A 22,481-nucleotide genomic window follows, 5' to 3' on the forward strand; every position below is an offset into this window, starting at 1 on the left:
TTTCATAAGTTAGGCCTATAGTCACAAATGCAGATGGAAAAACCCTTTCATTTAATTAACCTGGATTAAAACCAATGAAACAGATATAAGAATATGGGAAGCTCCTATGTCTTTTGAAAATCAACCATGTTTCACAGTTTGGCTAATTAATAATCTTAACCAGGCAAAACGGATGAATATAATGAAAAGAAGGGAAACGACTTTGTTGAAGTATGAAGCAAATGTTATTCCTCTGGATGTGCTGAGTTTCTTTCCATTAACACCATCCCATCGTTATTTGCAATATGAAACAAACATCCGCGGCATAAATAGACGCTAGATACGCCTGGACATGTCTTGCTGTATGTAACGCATCCATGTAAAGTAATTTTAGCCGCTGGCATAAGTCCTCCATGTCTTTCACAGCAGTCTTTGTCACCCGCTCCTCGTACTGTTTGTTCCTTCGCGGACTCCGTACGTAATTGTTGACAACAATCATGGCGTCCTCAATGTCACTTGTCGGTTTGGGGCGTTTATCTGTGATCAATGCAGCTTATAAATTGGTCTTAAATCCTATCAGGTAATTTCATATACATTGTTCTTGCTTGCAGATTTATTCTTTGAAGTGATTAGGCTGTTAGCCGATGTCAATTATATCCCGTGTCCTTACAGCACTCGGCTGGCCAGCTAACTAGCTAGCTAATGTTAATGCTAGGTCTAGTTAGAAATCTGTTTAAGAGTTAGCTAACGCAATTAAACGTTGCTCAGTGTTCCACACATGTGCTGCATACCAGAACCAATATATTAAGCGAGACAGGGATTTGTTTAGAAAAAAACAGACCTCACTGGAAAGGTCAATGTCTCTGACTGTTTAACTACAGTTAACTTCAACTCAACAGCTAGCTAGCTAACATACAGTCAAATGAAGGGTGCTCAATGGTGGTTGCAAGGAAGCTAACAATTAGCATCAAATTAACACGAAACGGTCAACGCTTGCTATGTTTAGAAACAATGCGTGTTCTTATAATACATAATACATCCATGGTTTCTTGCAGTAACAGACACGCCCCTGCATTATTTGTCACAGTTAGTTTTATATAATATAATGTATAACATTACTGGGTATATTTTGTTCCTTTCTATGTTATTCATTGCGGGATGTGCACTTAAAATGACAGTAGGCTACTGCAGAAATAATAATGCTCCAGCAAAATGCGTCTTGAAATTACATATGTTCATAGTAATATTACTTGCCTTTGTTTCCTGTACAAATGTTTCCTGTGCTGCTAAAAAACATGTAACCACAGTAATCAAAAAGTCCTATTTTATCTAAAATAGACGTCATTTAATCAAAAGTTAGGCAAACCACCCTCAAGTCAGCTGCAGTAAATGAGTTGGTGACAAGGATAAAAACTTGTCTTTACATTTTCTTTTAGGTACAACATAGGAATCTACCCTATAACATTTAATACAACTAAATGACAGGAGATACTGTATGTGACTTGGGAAAAAATTGCTTGTATACAGCAATGCTGTGTTTTCCTGGCAGTAAGGACAGTTAAATAATGTTTTTTAATCTGATTTAACTTATTTTACAAGCTAAATGAGGTAAACAGTGATTGCTTGGCTCTCATATCAAAACAGATGTATTATTTGTTAGATTAGATTTATTACAGATTTATTGTAAATATTGGAGGAAAAAAGCACCAATAGCAAGAACACTAGCCACAATATTGCCAGATTATATTCAGGTACTGATTCAAGAATATTAACAATGTTTTATTTTGTCAGTACATCTCAGCTTTACGCATGTGGCCTGGAAGATCCTTTGCTGTCAGCTGACATATACGCTACGGGTCAAAAGTTTGGGGTCACTTAGGATTTTCCATTGCACTCTATTAGACAGAATACCAGCAGAGATCAGTTGCTTTTTTTTCAACCAGGGCAGCAGTTTTCAGATTACATTATGTGCTTAAATAATTGCAATTCCAATGTTTTCTTAGTTAGTTTTTAAAAATGATATCAGATTAGTAAACAGAATGAGCATTTGGAACATTGGAGGAATGGTTGCTGATAATAGGCAATGCAGATGTTGCATTAAAGATCAGCCACCCACTCAGATTCGCTGGTATTCTGTATATAATGGAATGGAATGGAAATTTGTAAGTGACTCCAAACTTTTGACAGCTAGTGTACCTTCATAGATTATAAGCCTGTCTGCCACTGTTTAATTATTATTACTAATTGTATTATATTATAAGAAGTTATAGATATTTTTTAAACATTTCATGTACAGAGGTTCCTTAAATAGTGAACTTTTAGGCAGGGCACTTTTTCATACTCAGTTTACCAAGGTGTGATGTAGTGCATGCTGCAGAAGGACATGTATTAAGACAGTTTTTGTTACTTTTAGGGTTTGTTTTGCCTCACAGAATAAAACCTTGTGAGGCTTTTGCATTACACGATACAAGTGATGGCCTCCCCAGCTTTTATAATTAAGCATTGACGTCTTCTTGCACAAAATGAGTTAGGCTAATTGAATAATCGATGCCAGGTTTAATCGCATTGCTTAACCAAAAGATAGGTGGTGTTGTCCAATGCTTGTCATGATCTTAATGTGAGTTCAAAGATACTGATGGTAAGAAATGGATGCGTTTATTTGATAAAACAGATTGTTGGCTGAGACAGTTGGCTTTTGAAACAAAATGTATTTAGTGAAATAAGGCAAAAGGCTGATCAATAGCAAATATTTTAACAAACTGTCGCATGTGGTCTCTATTTGAAGGTTAATACAACGAAAAACTATTTTTATTATTGATTGGTCACTGATCACTTCTTCTTTGACCTTTAAACAGTTGCTTTGTAAAATATTAAGTAACCTTGTAAAATGATACACTTCATCCTATAATCAGCCAAAAGCGCCAAGCATTTCATTGGTAAAACTAGGAAATGTAAGAAGTAGACAACAGCTCTAGATTTTTTCTTCATGTTTTAATTGAAATATGAGATTATGTAGCGGTAATTGTTAATGTTAAAATCGTAAAATTGTGATTATCAAGGCATTATCTGGAATGGGATTTTCTGGAATAGCCCTTCCCTAACTGAGCTTTGACCGCACATTGCCGTTTTGTGACAGGACACGACTGCATATTCACAAAGAGCTGCACAGTCCTCGCCTGACAGTTGACCACAGCCAACATTAAGCACGTCCTGTCATTAGGATGAGAGCAAGAGTCTGCCAGAGATTCACCAGACAGAACTAATAGGTGGCGGGGGGGGGGGGGATTCCCTCCTTGTCTTGTCTCTTCCTTTTCACTGTATTTCACTCACCCCACCGCTTTCTCTAAGATAGTCAATAATTGCAGAGTGCAACTTGTTTGTGTAATTTACTTCTTTGTTTCTTGTCTGCCTTTGGCGGTATGGGCTCTGCGTGTAATGTCTATCTAATGGTTTTCAGGTCTACAAGCACATCAACATCGAGGCTGGCAGGGAAACCAGGACAAGACACGCAACTTATTACCGTTGATGAGAAATTGGTAAGGATCCCTCTGTGGTCAACGTGACACAGAGATTGATGTTTGTCTGATCTACTGTCCTCCAATTACCTTCCTGGAAAAATTGTAACAAACCCTCCGCTCCTAATCTGCTGCCAAAATGAGTTTGTATTAGACAGTAGGCTTTTGTAACAATAAGATGGTAATGGCAAACGTTATCGTTTAGTTTTTTTGTTCTCGCAGCACCAATTTATCCTCTCCTCGCACTCCTCCCAACTTTTGATGTTGATTTTGTTATAAAAAAATTAAAGTTAAAAGTCAGTTTACTAAATGTAGTTCAGGTGAAGAACTAGTTTAAAATGACATTGTTGGATGCCCTGAAATTCAGTTAAGCTTTAATTTAAATTCAAAAAGCAACCTCATTTGTGGGATGGACCAAAAATAAGTACCAAAAATTACCAGTTACATACTAAAATACACTATCAGGTTACAGTGTACAGTTTTTATGTTTTTTTTTCTTATATATATTCCCCCCATCTATGGAAATGAGGCTAGACCTAATGTTATAAAACACCCATCTGTGTGATGCAGTACTTTTTAACAATACCCCAAGCTACAGCCTACAAAATGATCATGAAGTTGAACCATCCCCAAAAACATTTTCAGCAAAAACAAAAAAAAAGGAATCTTTTGTAACATTCAGCATTTGGTTTGGGTTTTTTAATTGCTGTATTGGTCCGAATATAAGATATATAAGAACATTAATAATTCTTATAAAACATCTTTTAAGTAAAATACTAATTTCTTTTTATCTTTTTAGATGAAAGTGTCACATTTAAATCAATGATAAATATTTAAATAAGGCCTTCAACTCTGGTAGTGGGCATCATTAATAGTTTTCTGGATTTGCTGCATGTTGTGTGTATCATCTCCATGACAATGCCTCATTGCACTTTTGTTCTAACTTCCAACTTTTAGGCTTTTTTGTAGCTGGATTTATCATTTGTTGCGTCCAAATATTAATGTTTATAATGTTAATAATAGTGAGATGCCTGCTACAGTTACACTTCTAGTGATGAATCAGCAAAACAAGTTTTGTTTCTCTGATTCACTGCTTTGTTCTAACTCCGTGGGCACATTCTCTCTCTCTGTCTCTCTCTCTGTCTCTCTCTCTGTCTCTCTCTCTCTCTCTCTCTCTCTCTCTCTCTCTCTCTCTCTCTCTCTCTCTCTCTGGCTTACTCATATAATAATATCTGGCTTTCGGGTGGTCGTTGAGGCTTTATCTAAAACTCTGCCATTTCAACCAGCTTTGTAAGTTTGTAACATTAAAATGAAAGGGATTATGGATCATTTCATTTCTATAGTTTATAGTTGACTTTACCAGCTGACGTCTCAATATGCTGTTGAAACAGGTGATGTCCCTTGCTCTGTGACTTGAACAGCTGAGTCGCTGCGCGACCATCAGCTGGTCTGAGTCCAGCTGAGACTTTGTTCGAGATTGCTGTCTCTCCATGTTTCATGCCCTGGCACTAGCTAGCTGCGAGGGACGGTGACTCACCTCAGTAAAGAGGGCAACACGTGTTTAACTCGTTTCGTGTTGGCTGCGACATCTGTTGTTGTGGGTGTATAAACATAAAAAGTCTAGACCCCAATGGTAAGACGACCTCCCTTCTTCAGACGTATTTCCAGGGAAAAAAAGTTTTATATTCGAACCAACACAGTATATATTTATTTTGAGCAACAGATAGAATTTGTGTTTCCCTGCACATGTCAACCAATTATATCTATTTACTCAAGAGACAGTGACCATTAGCAAAGAATAGAGGAAAATGGAGATGAGGCTGGGAATCTCTAGGTGCCAATTTTATTTTAATTACAGAATCCTTTTCAATGTATCCTGATGGATCTAAGTATTTGATTTCCATAATGTTTTCTTACGTTTACAGCCACACAACAATAACATAATAACTTATATGCACCTATACAATAGTGAGCGCGAGGGTGTTGCTGTTGTAGTCAAGTATCGCCATCACACAAGTGTCTGTTGTATTTTAGCTCTAATGTGTACAATACTGAGCCTAAACCCAGGTTATCAGTGGGAAGTCTCTGGAACGTAAATGATTGCTGTGGTTCCGACAGGCTCAGGGCTGTACTGTGAAGTTACTGGCTTCTCCTCAAAGTGGTATCGACAGTTTTCTTGGTTGGAATACTGCAAAAATAAGGACGCGCTTTTCTGCAGCATGTGCAGACATTTCCTCAGCGGAGCTGGCCACCAGAGAGAGAGGGTTTTGTTTGATGTGTTCTTTCTTAATCAGAATCAGAAGCACTTTATTGATCCCTAAAGGGAAATTCTGTTTTGCAGTTGCACAAATAGTATAAATATCAAGTAGAAATATAAATAAAGAAATATAAGGAGTGTGGATATGTACTGTATTTACATAGTTAAAGGAATGTTATGATACAGGATACATAATTAAGGAGTTGTAATGGTGAACAGTAATAATAGTAATAATGATATGGTAATAATAATAATGGTAGCAGTAGAGTATTGCGTACGTTTCAAGCCAGTGTTATTGCACTAAACAGAAATTATTGTCCAGTTTCAACCACACTGTCTAACACTGAGAGGGGGGAGTTATAAAGTTTGATGGCCACAGGCAAGAATGACTTCCTGTGGCGCTCTGTGGTGAATTTTGGGAGAATGAGTCTTTCACTGAAAGTGCTTAATTCAAAGGAAACAAAAACTCCAGCACTCACAGGTAAGTAAGTAATCTTTCCTGTTTAGTAAGTAATTGTAAACACTGATGACGGTTTCTAGCTGAAACACCACATTAAATAAGAAGCTAACTTATCTGTGAGTGACAGTTTTTGTTTTCTTTGATCATCGTCACTGCCGTGCAGCAAATACACTGTCTAAGATTTGGAGCTGTGCGGGCTACTTTTAATGATATCTTTCTTAATTCATACAATGCTCGACTGGAAGTCTTCATCTGATTTTCTTCCACTGCTGATTTGTGTAAACAGCTGGTAGTGCATTTTCTGCTTGTGAGCTGACCATAGTACTGAAGCAACAGTGTGATTTCTGTCTGATGTATGATATATTTGCAGTATGTTAACACCTCTGCTGTTTAGGTATATGTTTAGTTGCCACTTCGTGCAGTAAAATGGTTAATTATCAACCGCGCTGTGCACTGTAAAGAGGATGCTACTGGTTCTGCCAGTATTAACATAATTTAGCCTGAATTCTGTAAGATACATGGTTAAATATTATAAATATACAATATGTTTATTATTTATAATAGACAGGTTTTTTTTCTATGCTGTATGTATGCTGTAAACTGGATACAGTTTTTATAGACTGAGCATGTTGTATAGACAGTGTTTTGCTGTTATTGCCTTTTTAATGCAAGGTTTTGTTGGTAAGTACAGTAGCAATTGTTGCTGTTTTTTGTCTTTCTCTTCTTAATTTTCTATGTCTTTTTTTAAGAGTTAAGATGTATTTGTTTCATTAGGACAATGCAAAATAATCAACATTTCTGTAAGCCAGACGGCTAATTTTCAACTTTAGTCCTAGTTACCTAGCATGCTTGTCTTTATGGTGGGAGGAAACCAACAGAGGTGGAAAGTAACAAATTACATTTACTCACGTTACTGTATTAAGTAGTTTTGTTGTGTATTTTGTATTTTAACAAATCGGTAATTTAAAATGTTCTTGATCACGTTTTGAGTGAAGTATTGTATTTGCTACATTACAAATCACATCTGTTACTAAGTAAAAAAAAAAAGAAAAAGGTTTTGACTAACAAAAACCAAAAGGAAGAAAGAAAAAAAAAATCCCTCTGGAACCACTGCAGTGACAAATCAGCATCTAGGCTGCCTACCAGGCGCCAAGTCTTTCTGTAGGAGATTGAGAACAAGATGGAGGTAGATCAGGCGACGGTTCAGAGACTGTTTTAGTAGAAATGCTAGCTAAAACATTGAATTCAATTGTTATTACATGTTAACATTGGAATAGATGTTTATACCTTTGTATAGATTTTTCTTTAATTAAAAATAAAGTTTTGGATTAATGACCCCTAACGTCCTATTTCCACTACATAGAAGAGATCCCCCCCCCCTGTTTTACAGTTTTCTTTAATGTAACTAAGTAACTTTTACTTAAAGTACATTTTAAATGAAGTGCTTATTACCTGAGTCCTTTTTCAGATAGATAATTTCACTTGTACTTGAGTAATATTTCATCATAGCATTGGCACTTTTACTTACAGTACAGTACAATATATTAGTACTTTTTCCACCTCTGGAAACCGGAGCAACCAGAGGAAACCCTCGCAAATAGGGGAAGAACATGCCAACTCCAAACAGAAAGGCTCTGCCCGAACGCGGATTGAACTCTGCCCTGATCAGAGATCGAACTCTGCAGTGCCAACTTGCTGTGAGGCAGAAGTGCTAACCACTGAGCCACCATGCTGCTTTTCTGGGAAAAGATGGCCCACTTACTTTGTTCTGGCCTACCCAAATTACAATTTCTGCCTACATCATCAGTCTGATAGCCGGTTAATGTTACTAGATTGCTCCCAGCAGGTTTACGTTTGGTTGTTTTTCTCCAAATAGAAATCAAGACTCTACTTTCTACCGCTGGCATTCAAAACAACTGGAAGTACCTGCGTTCTTGACAGCCTGTCTGACAAGTGACGGCCGACGTAGTGTGTGTAAATGAATGCTCAGCCTGCCAGTGCCTGACTATTTTGGCATTATGCACGGCCGTACTATCTTTACCTTTTACTAAATCGCCTAAAAAAGACACCAGCCTGCTACAGTATAACCATACAGACCTCTACAAACAGACTACTCATTTGAAACTCAACATTCCTCCGTTCTTGGCTAAGACGGATGACATAGTGCTGCATAAATTAGCCAGCAGCTAGCAGGCATTTGAAGCAGCTTAATACCAACAAATCACCATAACTCCGCCTACATTTATGTTGATAAAAAATAAAAAAATAATTGAATCCCAAAATTTAAAATCGAAAACCTACACATCGAAGGACGAAGGAATATTTATATCCAGCCCTAGACATAGCTTGCATATTGTACAGGTCTTATCCAGCTGGTTTTTGTCCTCTTCAGAGCTATTTCACAGGTCAATGGGTGACCGAAGCCATTGTTCTGAAATACCTTTCAAATGAATTATGTGGCACAGCTCTATTTAGCTTTATTTTTCATTTCCTTGGTACCTCTTTTCATTAAAGAGGAAGTTCTCAAGCACAGCCTAAACAGCAATAAGCATGCATTTAAAGTGGCCGTGTTTAGCAATGTACAAACTGTACAAAACAAAGAAGGATCTTTGAAGTGAATGCTTTTGTCATTAAAAGAAGAAGGCGATAGGAGATAACAGAGAAAGAGGGAGTTTGGGGAGAATGTGGGAGTCTGTTGTGGACTTGTTTGGGGGGGTTTGCTGTGTGTGGGCAGCGTCAGTGCGCTTTTGTTCCAGAGCAAAGCTGACCATACTGGCAGACAAACCTTTGGCTGGGCGGAGTGTCTGTCTCTGTCCTCTCAGTAGGGGCCACTGAGAGGAACGGCAGAGGAGAGGAAAAAGGGCCTCTAAAAAACGGGGAGGGGGTGAAAGAAAAGAAGCTTGCATGGAAAAAAAAGAAGTTTGTGAGACACCCTGAGACTCACGTCAAAGACAGTGGCCACTTCAGTGTTGTCGGCCACAGAGGTTCCTTTGTGGCATGCTGTTGCTGGCGACGGCGGGAAGTACTCTAATTCTCACCCAGACAGACCAATAAGAGAGGCCCTCAGCTGTTTACAGTACAGTGGTCTCCGTCTCACATGGAAGAGGGCAATGAGAGCACTCTCCCTTTTGGGAAATCAGCGTATGTCGACACGATAGTCATTCATCAGGCTGTCAATGAGTGTGAATTGCTTTCTGGTTAGACCAATCAAAGGTCTCGATCCACTGAGATAAGTGATTCTGAGTTTGCATTCTGTCCGCCTTAAGCACCACGAGGAGAATGTGGTTTGCCGCGTGAGGTTGCATTTGGTCCTGGGTAAATTCTGTTTGAATTCCAAAAGAAACTCTGTCTGAATGTTTGTGTCACTAATAATGTTGTCCCTAGTTCTTGTTTGTCCCAAAACATGCAGACCTTGCAGGAACTTGCGTCTCTACAGTTTGTTTGGTCCTCTCTATTCAAGGCAAATTTAGGTTATGAAGGGTAAGAATCTCCTGCAGGTCAAAATATTTGAACAAATCCAGTGAGGAGGATTTTAATGGCATTTGTGAACAACATTTCAAGAGGCTACAGACACAATGGGCAACTGTTTTGATTAGTCCTTAAAGGGTTTTTACATGTTTTTATAATGGAAATGGAGGAAATTGTGGCTCGTAGTGATAGAACTACAGAGAAGGAGTACCTGATTCAAAAAAATGTCAAAGAATCCAATTTTTTGTGTGAAACAACATAGTTCATAGATCCTAGAACATAGTTCAGCTCCTGGTAAAAAACCTTCTGAACGATGTCTACTAAGGAATTATCCCCGGGAGAGAAACTGACTGCAGTGCTGGCATTGCTCTGTCTTTAGTTATTGTTTTGATTGAGAGACCCCTAGCAGCAGAAAATTATATGTTGTATTTTTAAGTATCTTTGATTATTAAGATCGCAGACAGCAGATAAAAATATTAATGGGACAGTCGGTCATAGCAGCCCTATTGTGGTTCTCAACTGTTTTTTCTTCCCTTTTTTTTTTTAAAGCTCACATGAATGACAAACCCACCTTAAGTTTGATATTTTCCTGAGCAAAACTTTAAAGGCATTGTCTGAATTTCAGATATAATCCTCAATGAAAAGACCTGCGTGATGGAGCTCCACTGCCTAAAGCCGTTCCCTACAGTGCCCACTGCTTTTGTTTGTAATTACTGTTTGATTAAGCATGCTGGGCAGCTCCCAGGGTCTGCTAGCTGGCCACTGATACACGGCTTTACACGGAATGTCTGCGGCCTCCTTCAATTAGAGCCAGGCCTTTGCCTAACTCTCTCGCCTTTTGCAGAAACAACTGCATTTAAAACCTTAGCAGCTGCTTCAATATGCAATAATAAAACATTTCCCACTTATGCCTGAACATCTACTCCTGCTTCAGCTGTGGCCAAATGCACTCCCTCTCTTGACATAAAGACAACACTATAATCTTAAAGGGCTTGTGAAGCCTTGTTATAGAGTTCTCTAAAGGCACTAGGGTTTTACGAGACAGAGGAGGACAGTTACTAGAGTGTGGGGAATCGAGGGGGGAAAAGCAAAGTAGACGGGGAGAAGAAGAGAGTATTACATTTGTAGGACCATTTGATCCTTGGCATGTTAAGTTTGCTAATCTGAAATCTTTGTTTTTGTGCGTATTTAGAGCACAGTGCTTGCTTGGTGAGTAACATCACATCTGGACAAAAGATGTCGGATTTGATTGTGGTAGCGTTGTGGAGTTTGAAGGCAGGTTGTTGTTGTTGGTTGTTTTTGAAGACCTAAATTGAAATCAGATTAAAAGAGCCTGACTTTGTCTGTCAAGATTTATCATGCAAAGTTGTCAGAAGCTTCCCTGATACAGAAGTCACTTAAAGGAAGCTGGTTAACATAAGATCATCTCAGTTAGAGCTATTCAGTTGGACTTACAGTTTGCTTATTGACACTCAGTTTTTAGAGTGTCACTGGGGAAAGCACCCTCATCCACTTTGGCAATTGCAATAAAATAAGCATGTAGTACAACGGAGATACTGAACAACAAAAAAATCCAGCTATCTCTACTCAGAGGATATATTTAGCACAGGCAGTTTAAGTCTGCAGTACAGGGGCATATATTCTCTAAGCCTGTCTAGCCTCAGACACAAAGTGACCTACGGTGGAGCAGACCACATTCACCACCCCACCCCCTTTCCCTCTCATCCTCCTCTCCCACCCTTTCTCCCTCCTTCGCACATAGACAACTTAAGTGTCTGTTTTGTCTGGTTGCCCTCTTATACGGCGCTTGTGCAAAAAATCTCTCGGCTCAAGTTTGGAGTAGTGGGTCAGAGGATGTTGGTCTTTGAAGAGTGCCAGACAAGAGGCTTTATTATGTATCATCCACTAAATAGTATTTCATTCATTAACACTCTCTTCCATAGAGATTAAGCCTCTTAAGAGGACTCTAGCCCTGTCAGCGCTGGGTAGTTTTAGGAAGTGTCTAGCTGCTAAGTGTTGTGTTTGCAGAGCAGATAAAGAAAGCCTTGCTCCTTCAGTTTGCCTACATTTCCATTTATTTATGCTAGTTGTAAGCTAGCAGCTCTTTTTCTAATTTTAAAAACTAGTATCGGAGTCTTACACCATCGTAAGTCTAGTTTCAAATGTTTCCAAAGTAACCTTTTTATTGTAGATTATAAAAACAAAAAGCTAATTTAATAATACCTTACATGATTTTACAGATGTTTTAACAAATGTACTAAAACTAGTTAGCCAATTCATTTTAAGATTTTTTTATCTTTGACATTACACTAAATACCTTTTAGGTTTTGTACTGTTGGTCAGCCAAAAAAAGACGTCATCATGGGCTCTTGGAACTTGTTGTTTTGACATTTTGCTATTTGCAGACATTCTAAACATGCAAACGCCCAAACAATTAATTGACAATTTGGTAGAATAATTTGGTAGATTACTGTAAAAATAGATTACTTGTTATTTGCCACCTTAATGTGCACTACTAAGTGAATATTTATTTATAAATTAATGATTTTTAATTAATTATTTAGAAAAATAAAGTAAAAATAAAGTCCCAAATCTGAATATTGCTGGCTTTGTCTGACTAACAGTCCAAAACTTAAAGATATTCAGCTTACAATCACAAAAAAAACACAAAAAAGAAAGCACATAGTCAATTTCGAAAAGCTGAACCCTAAGAATGTTTGGCATTTTTGTTTGATATATTATAATAGTTTGGTGTTAATTATAAAGCATTTTAATTAATAAAAAAAGACATTACAACTGGTCATTTTGCAAGAATGTACAACACTAAAACGAGCAAGTGTGTCTGAATCCAACATGTTCATAAATGACCTTTTTTTTTTTTCGTCCTCTCCAATCCTCCTGGTATGTGTAATGTGAGATTCAAGATGACCCTCATGCCAGCTGCTTCTCGTTCTCCAGTGTTCAACCACTCCCACAAATGAGGAAGCAACATAATATTTGTTTCTATCAGAGACGCCCCCTCTGTCCAATAAGTAATTGGCACGCTTTCTCCACTTCAAAGATGCCTGAAGGTGGGAGCTGGCCGAGGCTGATGAGTGAGGCTTTTGGTCTGGTTAATGCCTGGACAGTAGGGGGGTTAGGGGTGATGTGTTTGGGCTTTCACCACATGCTGACTCAACATGATTCAGCTCGGCTGACCTTATGACCCTTCCTGGCTGCCGAGCTGCAGTTTTGGCATACGGGTGTTTGTGCTAAGATAGGCTGCACTGTCCTTGTGTCGCAGTGGCCACCATTACCCATAACAATGTGGTAGTAGTTTTCTCTGAGCCAGTCATGCAGAGACATCCTTTGTTTGTTTATTTGTAGTACTGTTAGGTTACTGGACTAACAGGGAAGGAAACTCTGTACCTCCGTTTAGATTTGTGAACCCTAACAAAGCTTAAAAATAGGACCACCAGTACCAATGAGTAGACAATTTCACCCTGTATCTGGGCTATACTGTATCCATACTATAACTAAGGATTACTTTCATTATTATATCAATTAATCTGTTGGTTATGTTTTCAATTCATTGATTATTTGGTTTGTCAAAAAAAAGTTATAGTGAAAGAAAAAGAAGAAATTGTGATAAAACGTCGCCTTAACCCATGGGGATGTCTTTTAAGTATCTTGTTCTGCCCAAAACCCAAAGATATTTGTTTCCGACAATATAAAAGCAGCAAATCCTCACATCGGAGAAGCTGTAACCAGAGAACATTTTTAATTCATTAACTTACTTAAACAATGAGTTAATAAAAGTCTATAAAGTAACTTAATGTCTGCCTCACACAGTCTCACTTCTCTGGTTTATTGGAGAGTTAATCATAGTTGAGCCATCCAGGAACATTGCAGGAACAGATGTGAATTTCTTTTTTAATGGTTTATTTTAGGTTTGAAATGAGCCTCTTTTTCTAAATAGGTACAAAGGGAATATCAGGTGATTGAGTGAAAAACACAGAGCTATTCAATCACTAAGTGAACGAACAGTAATGCATTCAGAAGACCAGGTCCTTATATCTGCCTTTTTTCAAGTCCCCGTCTACATTTTGCCGAACCCCAGGACGCTCAAGTACCCCGGTATGAACTGTTATCCTCACCTTTCCATGCAATCAATATTTTCATCAAAATTGTCTGGTTTAAGCAAATGAAAATATTCATCTGCAAGTCATCTGAATTTGACCAGATGTTTTAAAGAATATGGGTACAGTAGTGGCAAGAAGACCAGTGAAGAACACATACAGTTATAGAGGAAGAGCATTTCTATTTGCTTGGTTTTAGCCCAATTTGGTCATGTTTTGTTCTCATTGACAACTGTTTCTCTGGTTTGACAAACAAGAGAGAATGAGGTTTGTAGGCGGGGTTAAGAATAGAGATGTCACCCTCCTGTGGGCCCTATTTTTGCCCAGCATGGATGAGATTGACGCTGCTATAGAGGTGGTTGGTTAACTTACGAAAGCAACAGTGGGTTGCTTGGCAACCTCACCATGACAAACAGACTCCTTGAAGTTACTGCTCCTGCCCGAGAAATAGCCCAACACACAACTCCATGTGTAAACACGACCTGTTGATTTTATGCAAGCCGTCGTTTAGTTTTAAAGGAGAATTCCGGCCAATTTTTACGTTAATCTTGATCGCTATAAATATGCGTGCACTTTTGATTGAAAAATTAAAACCCAACCCAAATCGGCGCAGACAACAGGGAGTAGCTGCAGCTACATGTACGAGCTTCCACTGAGCTAAAACGGCAGAGGACGGGGTAAGTTTTAGAATGACTTTCTGCCTCCTAACAGACACAAAATGCAATTAAAATGTTGGTGCAAAATGAACAGGGCACATATTATTATTTTATATATATATCAAGTAAGGACCCTGTTCATGCCGCACAGAAATTGTAATTGCATTTAATTAGGATTAAAATAAAAATTGGAATTCTCCTTTAATAACTAAGATGTAACATGTTCATTTTTTAGCTTTAGAGATGTATTTTTGTAAACTTTTTAATAGAGCTGTCCATAAGATGGAAAAGTTGAAAAAGTTCTGTTTCATTCACATTATTCCAAATACAGTTCCGTCCACAAATGTTTTTATAAAGAGGCAACTCTGCACCAAGAGAAACTATTCCTTACACTTTTTTTGCTTTATGATATTTTGTTATTTCCTTCAGTTTTCACCACTTAAGCATATCAAGCTCTTTGAATCTTGTTTAAACACCGAAATCTTTGGTCCCATGTCTCTTTTGGACCATTGAGGGTACCAGCTTTCAGCATTCTGGTGGGCCCGGCGGCCCCGCAGCGACAAGCCCCTATGCTCTTTATTTGGCATGTAGCCTAGAGGTGTCAGAAATACCGACACGCTTTCACGTGACGGAGACGTTGCCAGCCTTTTCCCCCCCTTTCTTAAGCCCAGCATTCTGCCTGCCCAGCCAGGTATTGTAGGGTCCCGTGAAGGCCCTGTGAATAGTGTCAAACTTGATAGTTCTCATTTTGCTTCCTGTACATGGCAGAAGAAAAAAGTGCCCACCGAGTGGGTTTTCCTTTTGTGATGGCCCTCTCTAGTCTTCCTGGGAACACACCACATTCCAGCCCAATCATTCCCTTTGTGAATCCGGGTATTGTGGGTGAGTCTGTTATGCCGATAACCCTCCTAGCTTTCAGTGTAATGCATGCAAGTATCATAGAAGTCTAGACTCTTATTTTTGCAAACAATGCCAGATAATGAGTGGAGTGTTTTCAGTGATTTGGCAGAGCTTTTGTTTTGACACATCCTCCCTCATTCATGAAGAACCTTTTGTGCTCATCCTAAAATGTGATTTAAGGTCCGCTACATCTGGACAAATTATTGCGGCAGTTTACCATACATGGGCCTCATGTGTCAGTTATGGTTTATGTAACGTACATGCGCGTAACCATAGTCTGGCCTGCTAATCCCGAGGGTATAATTTCTAATGCGTCTCGGAGAGGGATTTTCATGCACATATCTCCCAGAACACACCAGACTGTTGAATGTTTCTGACTGCAAATTTGATTTACCTCAACTCAAACGGTCCATTTTGTACATGATCTTTTCCCCCTCCAAAAGTGTTATGGTTCACTCTGCACAAAGTCTTTTAATTCTTTAGTTCAGACTCTCAAGGGAATTTTTCTTTCCGCTCAAGTACAGATGATTTAACATTATCCATTAAAAATAAAAACTTAGATCCTGCAGAAAGCAATGTTTCAAAACATTTTTGATCACCTGCTCCAGCTCCAAGATGAGCACCCCTTTCATTTGGTTGCTCTCTCACACTGTCCTGTGTGTTATTGTGTCATGAACTGTCCAGTATTACCCCCTTTGGGTGAAGAGAACATGTTTTCCTCCTCTCTGTGACAAGAAGGAATTGTTAAGGTTAAGTAGATAGGGCAGCCGGAAATAATTACCAAGCACTTGTGAAGTCCCCCCCCCCCCCCTTTGTTCGTCTTTTCCCTTTCATTTTAACAATCTTTTCAATGTGCAGATCTTGTTTATGATTAAATTCAGTCTGGTCTTGCCTCTGAGCATGGCAAAAGAGCTTTCAGTGAAACAAGCAGTAGTTTAGCAGTTGGACCTGCAATTTACTGAGCTTAAATAGCAGTGGAAGCTCCTTTGCCAAAGGAAAGGCGGGCTTTTGTGTAGAGTTCATGCAAAACGACCCCCTTTCTACAAATCAACTGGCAGATGACAGACAATGATGAAAATTTGATTCTTTGAAGTTGTAATGGCCATTGAAATGTGTAAAATTCTTGTATTGAAAGGAGAGCGCCCTGGAAAGCCCTCAGTCTTGGGTGGCTGGTGCCTGCGTGCTGGGAGGTTGGTCTGTGTTTTGTCGCAGACTTCCCATTGCTTGTTTGCTAATTCCCTGAAGAATTGGACCAGATCCTTGATAGGAGCTTGAAGGGGCTCCGGTTGCTCAGGAATATGCATTTTGTACGCCCAAAGGCCCCTCCTCCTTCTCTTGTTGCATTGGCCTACTTTCTGTTGGTCTGGAATAAATCATCTCAAGTATTAGGCATTAATTTCATCCACCTTGATGCAAGACAGTATGAATAACAGCATAAAGATGGCTATTATGTCATATTGGTTCTCTGAGTCCAGTATCAAGCTTTTCACATATGTAATCTATGTTTCTTATCTTGGGTTTCAGTTATACTGAAATTGTAAACACATTTAAAGCCTAAAAAACAAAAAATGTGACTTATTGAACAAGCACTCAGCTCATTGAACACTGAATCACTAGCAACATTCTGACAGGTTAATAAAAGCACAGGAAAGTATTTGTACTATACTAGTATATGTATTTCTCAAAAACAATCTCAAAAAGATCTCAAAAACAAGATCTCAAAAACAATGAAAAACACATACCAAGCTCTTAGTGTATTTTAAAGTACCTATAAAAAGTGTTCACTCCTTGGAAGGTGTATTAGAACTGTTTTTACCCCGAGATTTATACTCACTTTAAAAGTGAATATAAATCTCTACAGAGTGATGAGAAGTACAAAAAATATAAAGTACTTTTTTTTTTATAGCCACTAAACATTTTCCTACCTCCATTTGTCTACACTGAGAACCCGTTGCCAGAGCTTCACGTTGTGTTTTGTAACACCTGCAAGCTAACTGTCAGATGACCTTTCTCAACAAACACACACATAGATCTTTGCGTGAACTCTTTGCAGAGGAAGAAAAAGACATCAGTCACAAAGTCAAATGAAAGTCTGAACGGTTCTGAAAGAGCGGCGGCTGCTCTGCAACCAAAAACATGTCAATTTTTTATTTTCATACACATAGTAGCAAAAACTGGATGCTTTGACTGCTTTTGGTTTTTGTTTTGACTGCGTGAGTTAGAGTTCCAATTGTATTGCTTACCAAGGCGTTAAATCAATTCCTAATGTACCTTTTTATAATAATTCATTATTCTCTGTAGTGTTAATGATCTTTGCTGGACAATAATAAACTTTATTTGCATACTACCTTCAAAAACTTTTACAAAGTGCTTTGTTAGAAAAAACAAAATCACATCACACAAATCATTACACAAATACACACATCATTACAATAGTGAAATAGAGGATGGGGTAGCTTTAAAGGACAAAAACGATAAAAGAGGAAGTTGACAGGGTAAATGAACGAATTATTAGTATTACTTAGTTTTTATTCAGTCCTTTGCCTGCATGTTTGCCAATCTGTAGCTGGCCTCCCATGGCCTCAGCATGAACGTGTTGGTAGGATTAAGTGCAGTCAGATGAGGTCACACTTGGTTCTCTGTCCTTTCTATTCCCATCAGCTCTGTTACTGACAGTCGGGTGTTCTTTGTTCCGGTCTGTCCCTCAGGACATCACCAGTCTGACAGGAGTCCCAGAGGAGCACATCAAAACACGCAAGGTTCAGATCTTTGTTCCCACCAAAACGGCCATGCAGTCAGGAGTCAACGCCACCAAGAAGTGGAAGATGGACTTTGACACCAGGGAGCGCTGGGAGAACCCGCTGATGGGCTGGGCCTCAACGTAAGAACTACCTGCACCGGCCAACTTCTACTGCACATACCAAACTCTCAAATTAACCTCAACACATTTTACAATCTGCAACATACCACAGCCTCTATCCTTAGACACTCTGTAGAAAGTTTGTGCATTTGCCTCCAAACATGTCCTCTGTGTGGTTACCAGCTCTTTCTGCCTTTCAGGGCGGATCCCTTATCCAACATGGTGCTCTCCTTCTCCTCCAAAGAAGATGCCATTGCTTTCGCTGAGAAAAATGGTGACATTTATTTAAAAATCTTCCGATATTTTAGATGGAAAAGCATGCTTTTTGTATAAAACCAAAATATAACGGGGAATGCAGTGTCTTCACTTATAATTGCTAATCGATTCAGTTTTAAAAACCACACACACACACACACACACACACACACACCCACACCCACACCCACCCTTGGAGTTCTAACACAATCAATCAGTGAAAAGATGGGACTGTTAGCCAGACTGTAAGTAAATGTTTAAATTGAAGGATATTTAAGTTTTTTTTAATTAAAATGAGTTGTACTGGTAGTACTGTAAGAAGTAGTCGTAGGAGGTACCGTTGTTAGGAGGAGGATTGGAATGCTGATAACAAGTTTTTTTTGCATTGACTGCATCAGAGAGGGATTTGGTTGGTGCAGGAGAATACATCGTACATCATTTATCATCTTTCATCCATTTTATAATTTATTTACAGTGTGTATGTATGTGTGTGTATATATATATATATATACAGTATATACGCATATACACACACATACACACTGTATATATTTCGCAGACAAGCTTACATTATTGGTTATAAAAATGATATGCATAATACAATATAGGAATGTTTACAATGTATTTGTGTATACCAATGCATACATGTACAATTAGAAATTAGAAGAAATTCGGTTTTGGAAACCAGGTATGTGATTCTGGAAATCAGTTTATCTTTTAACCCTCTAAATGCTGAAGTTCATTCTCAGGGAAGATACATCCATTATCAGATTATTGAAGAAACTCAACTCTTTTTGCCAGAGACTTGCAGAGACCATCATACTCTTAAGATATTGACAATAATATTTTTTCACAGCTTATTAAATCTTTCAAACCAGCATTGACATCAGGTGATGGCGATAAAATACCTTTATTGCAACGAAGATGTCTGAAGACAGCGTGTGGGCCTCACAAGGAATTAAGTAACAAAACATTACGAGAATAATTTGGATTATAACCAGATCATATGACCATTCCAAACAGTCTTGTGTTAGGAAAAGTTTGATCAGTTGAGGTAGTCGCAGAGAACTAAAACCATCTGGGAAAGTTTGTTGAAACTAAGCAAAGGAAACTGGCTTACTCTGTTTATTGCACCATTAAAGTGATTAGTGCAGTTCTGACTACACACAGCCTGTTGATGTCTACAAAACACCTCATTGTGTTTGGAACTGTTCCAAAGTGAACATACGTGACGTTCTCGACCCCATCACTTACTGTGATGTTTTTTTTTCAGGTTGGAGCTACGATATCACAGAGAAGAGGAGCTCAAAGCCCCGGGTGAAATCCTACGGAGCGAACTTCTCCTGGGACAAGAGGACCAGGCGGTCTGCTAAGTAAACTGAAGACACCCATCTGTTAGTTGGCTTGACCTCAGTTTGTCCCACAACAGATCTGTATCATTATTGTCAATAAATTCATAATTATATACGTGTAAACCAAACTTTTCGGTCATTATTGCTTTATTCGTCAAACATTCACCTCATTACTGACTAACGTAGTCTACCAAATTAATGAAGTGTTTGTTCCCTGAGTCGAGCAACAGCAAAACAAAGGGGAACATATTACAATTAGAACGTGTTTAAGCAGGGTTAAATATATCTGGAGGACAACACCAGGAAGTGCTTGTTTCCATCCTGTTACCTGACATTTTTGAGTGGCATAACTGGAATTTTAAATTGGAACTTGCAACATATTTTTTTCATTTGTTGTTGTTAACCTAAAATGTTATCCGTCACTACTTTTTTTTTTTTAACTGGTGACATTAACATTTTGACTTCTTTGGTATTGCTAGAACTATAATGCCTGTGACTAACAATTACTTTCACTATTGATTAATATAAAAATGTAAATAAATAGGAAAAAAGGTTTGTTCAGTTTTAATGTCACGTATGACAAAGTAAAGGAGCGATTCCTCACAAGCAAGAAGCTAAAACTAAGGAATGTTTGGCATTTTGCTTAAAAAATCTAATCGTTGCCAATTAATTTTCCGCCATTAAACTGATAGTAAAACATCTTTTCTGGATTTCTACATTGTACCATCAAATAAAATAAAAAAACAAAAAACGTTAATATGCAAAAAGTTAATGTAAGCTCTATTGGTCGGATCAGGTTCAAAGTGACTCCAACCAATCTTATCCACATACAGTATTTCAGGTTTATTGCCAAATTCCTAATGGTGAAGAAAATAGTAAGATTTGTAATGCAGGATAATGCATCTGTTTTATATATGAAGCACATACTGATTTTCATTCTCTGTTTGAAACAAAAGACACCATTCAATTTAACCTAAAAACTAAAATTTGTCACTAAAAGAATAAACGTTAACTACGGTATGTTCCCTATTGACATAAAGTCGAGATCTTTGGGAAAGCCATAAATTCTTTGAAATACCCAGCTATTCACACATGGCAGTGTACTTGCTGCCAGCGCTTGTTTATGGTCTTTGTGTTCAGTAAACATGGGTGTTACTCTGCGCCGAGTCCCAAACTGCGTGACTGAACTGATATTCACACACCAATCATGGCCGCCTAATTGGTATAGTCCTTTGTTAATTAACGCACTGCATTGCAAGGCTTTCACAGACTTGCGCTCGCTATTTATTTTGTTCTGTCACTCAGCACATCAAAAGCTCCGATTTGATATTAGTGTAATGGTCCTTTTGAATGGCAAGACATGAATGACAGCATGTGTTGCTTTTCCCTTTGAAACCCCTTCGGAGAGAAGCAGCGGGGAAAAAAACGCTCTTGGCACAACTTTGTATCATAAAAGTTGAAAGCATTCCGCTCGTCTTGGCCTATAAGCACAATCGTGTATGTGGAATGAGGATGGCGGCACAGTGGCACGCAAACATCAGAGATACAACTGCTGTGATCAGTCAGGACATAAACATTGGCTTAAAGTGTTAAGCACTACACACAGTCCTAATGGTTTTATAGCCGTAGAACACTGATCCAGTATTGGCCGGGAATTACAAAAGATTTCATGTCTAATTTATTTGTAATAAATTAAGTGTCACATACGTAAAGGGGTTGCTTCATTTGAATCGAAAATGTGAAAATTGTGCTATCACACCATCATTTCATTTGTCTAGAGTTTTAGATCTGTCTCTGAGTGTCTGCTGCCACCCCAATACAATGAAGGTGGGTGTCATCGTGGTGGTCACACTTATTTAAACACATAAACAGCATAATCTCTTTCTAGAATCAGTGTCAATGTTACTTTGGATAATCAACAGACCTCGCTGTGAGAAGTTTTCTGTTGTCTACCAAAACAAAGTCCCAACAAAAGCAGGTGTTCTGTGGACCAACCAGAGAAAGGTTTCAGACCACATGTGTAAGAGCTAATAGTTTGTGAAGGTAGAGTGCAACATGAAGAACAGCACATAATCCCACTAAGTAGAAGGAATTCAGAGTTCTGGACAGTTTAATCGTGAGTGTAACTACAGCCTACTGTCACTCACGGAATTTCATCCCAAAAGATGTCGCTGCTGCATTTCTTTATATTTTAAATGTAATTTTTCAACGCTGTGAGCACCAACAATATCTTGTAAACTTACAATAAATTGATAACGTAAAAAGTGGATTGTACGTAACCTGCCAGCTAATCAACACATATGAACAAAATTAAAGAAGACAGTTAATTCATGTTTGACATATTTGCAATTGACACATAGATTTTAAATACATGAGTGCAACTTACACTGTAGCATGCACTGTAGTGACACCTGCTCGTTATAACAGGGTTTTCAGTCACTAACTGCGCCATAAGTGCTTTATTGTTTTTTGGGTTAAGTAATAATTGGCCCCACCAGCTGGAAGATACAATAAAATAAAACTGTGCAGCGGGTGATGCTGGAGAAAACCACAATCTGTGTCACTTCATTCACTCATGCGTTCAGATTTTATAGTCCTGGCAGTGAAATGTGGCTCACAGACGCTAAATGTTTCTGCCAAAAGTCACTTAAAAACAAAAAA

The 22,481-nt window shown here is 38.4% G+C and overlaps 1 protein-coding gene across 1 annotated transcript; it reads left to right on the forward strand.

The window, feature by feature from the left end:
- Positions 1-326: 326 nt before the first annotated feature.
- On the forward strand, positions 327-19,948 carry ndufs4 (NADH:ubiquinone oxidoreductase subunit S4). The gene is made up of 5 exons (XM_034871578.1): positions 327-559; positions 3,437-3,515; positions 18,062-18,234; positions 18,414-18,487; positions 19,742-19,948. Exons 1-5 carry the CDS (start codon positions 477-479, stop codon positions 19,843-19,845), a joined length of 513 nt encoding a protein of 170 aa, XP_034727469.1. The 5' UTR covers positions 327-476; the 3' UTR covers positions 19,846-19,948.
- Positions 19,949-22,481: the final 2,533 nt, after the last annotated feature.

This window comes from Etheostoma cragini, chromosome 5 (genome assembly GCF_013103735.1).
Source record: "Etheostoma cragini isolate CJK2018 chromosome 5, CSU_Ecrag_1.0, whole genome shotgun sequence".
In the NCBI taxonomy this organism is placed as follows: Eukaryota; Metazoa; Chordata; class Actinopteri; order Perciformes; family Percidae; genus Etheostoma; species Etheostoma cragini.

Coding starts and splice junctions, on each gene's coding strand:
- ndufs4 (XM_034871578.1), top strand. CDS start 477: ATGGCGTCCTCAATGTCACTTGTCGGTTTGGGGCGTTTATCTGTGATC. Junction 560..3,436: donor TTGGTCTTAAATCCTATCAG/GTAATTTCATAT, acceptor AATGGTTTTCAG/GTCTACAAGCACATCAACAT. Junction 18,235..18,413: donor CTGATGGGCTGGGCCTCAAC/GTAAGAACTACC, acceptor TCTGCCTTTCAG/GGCGGATCCCTTATCCAACA.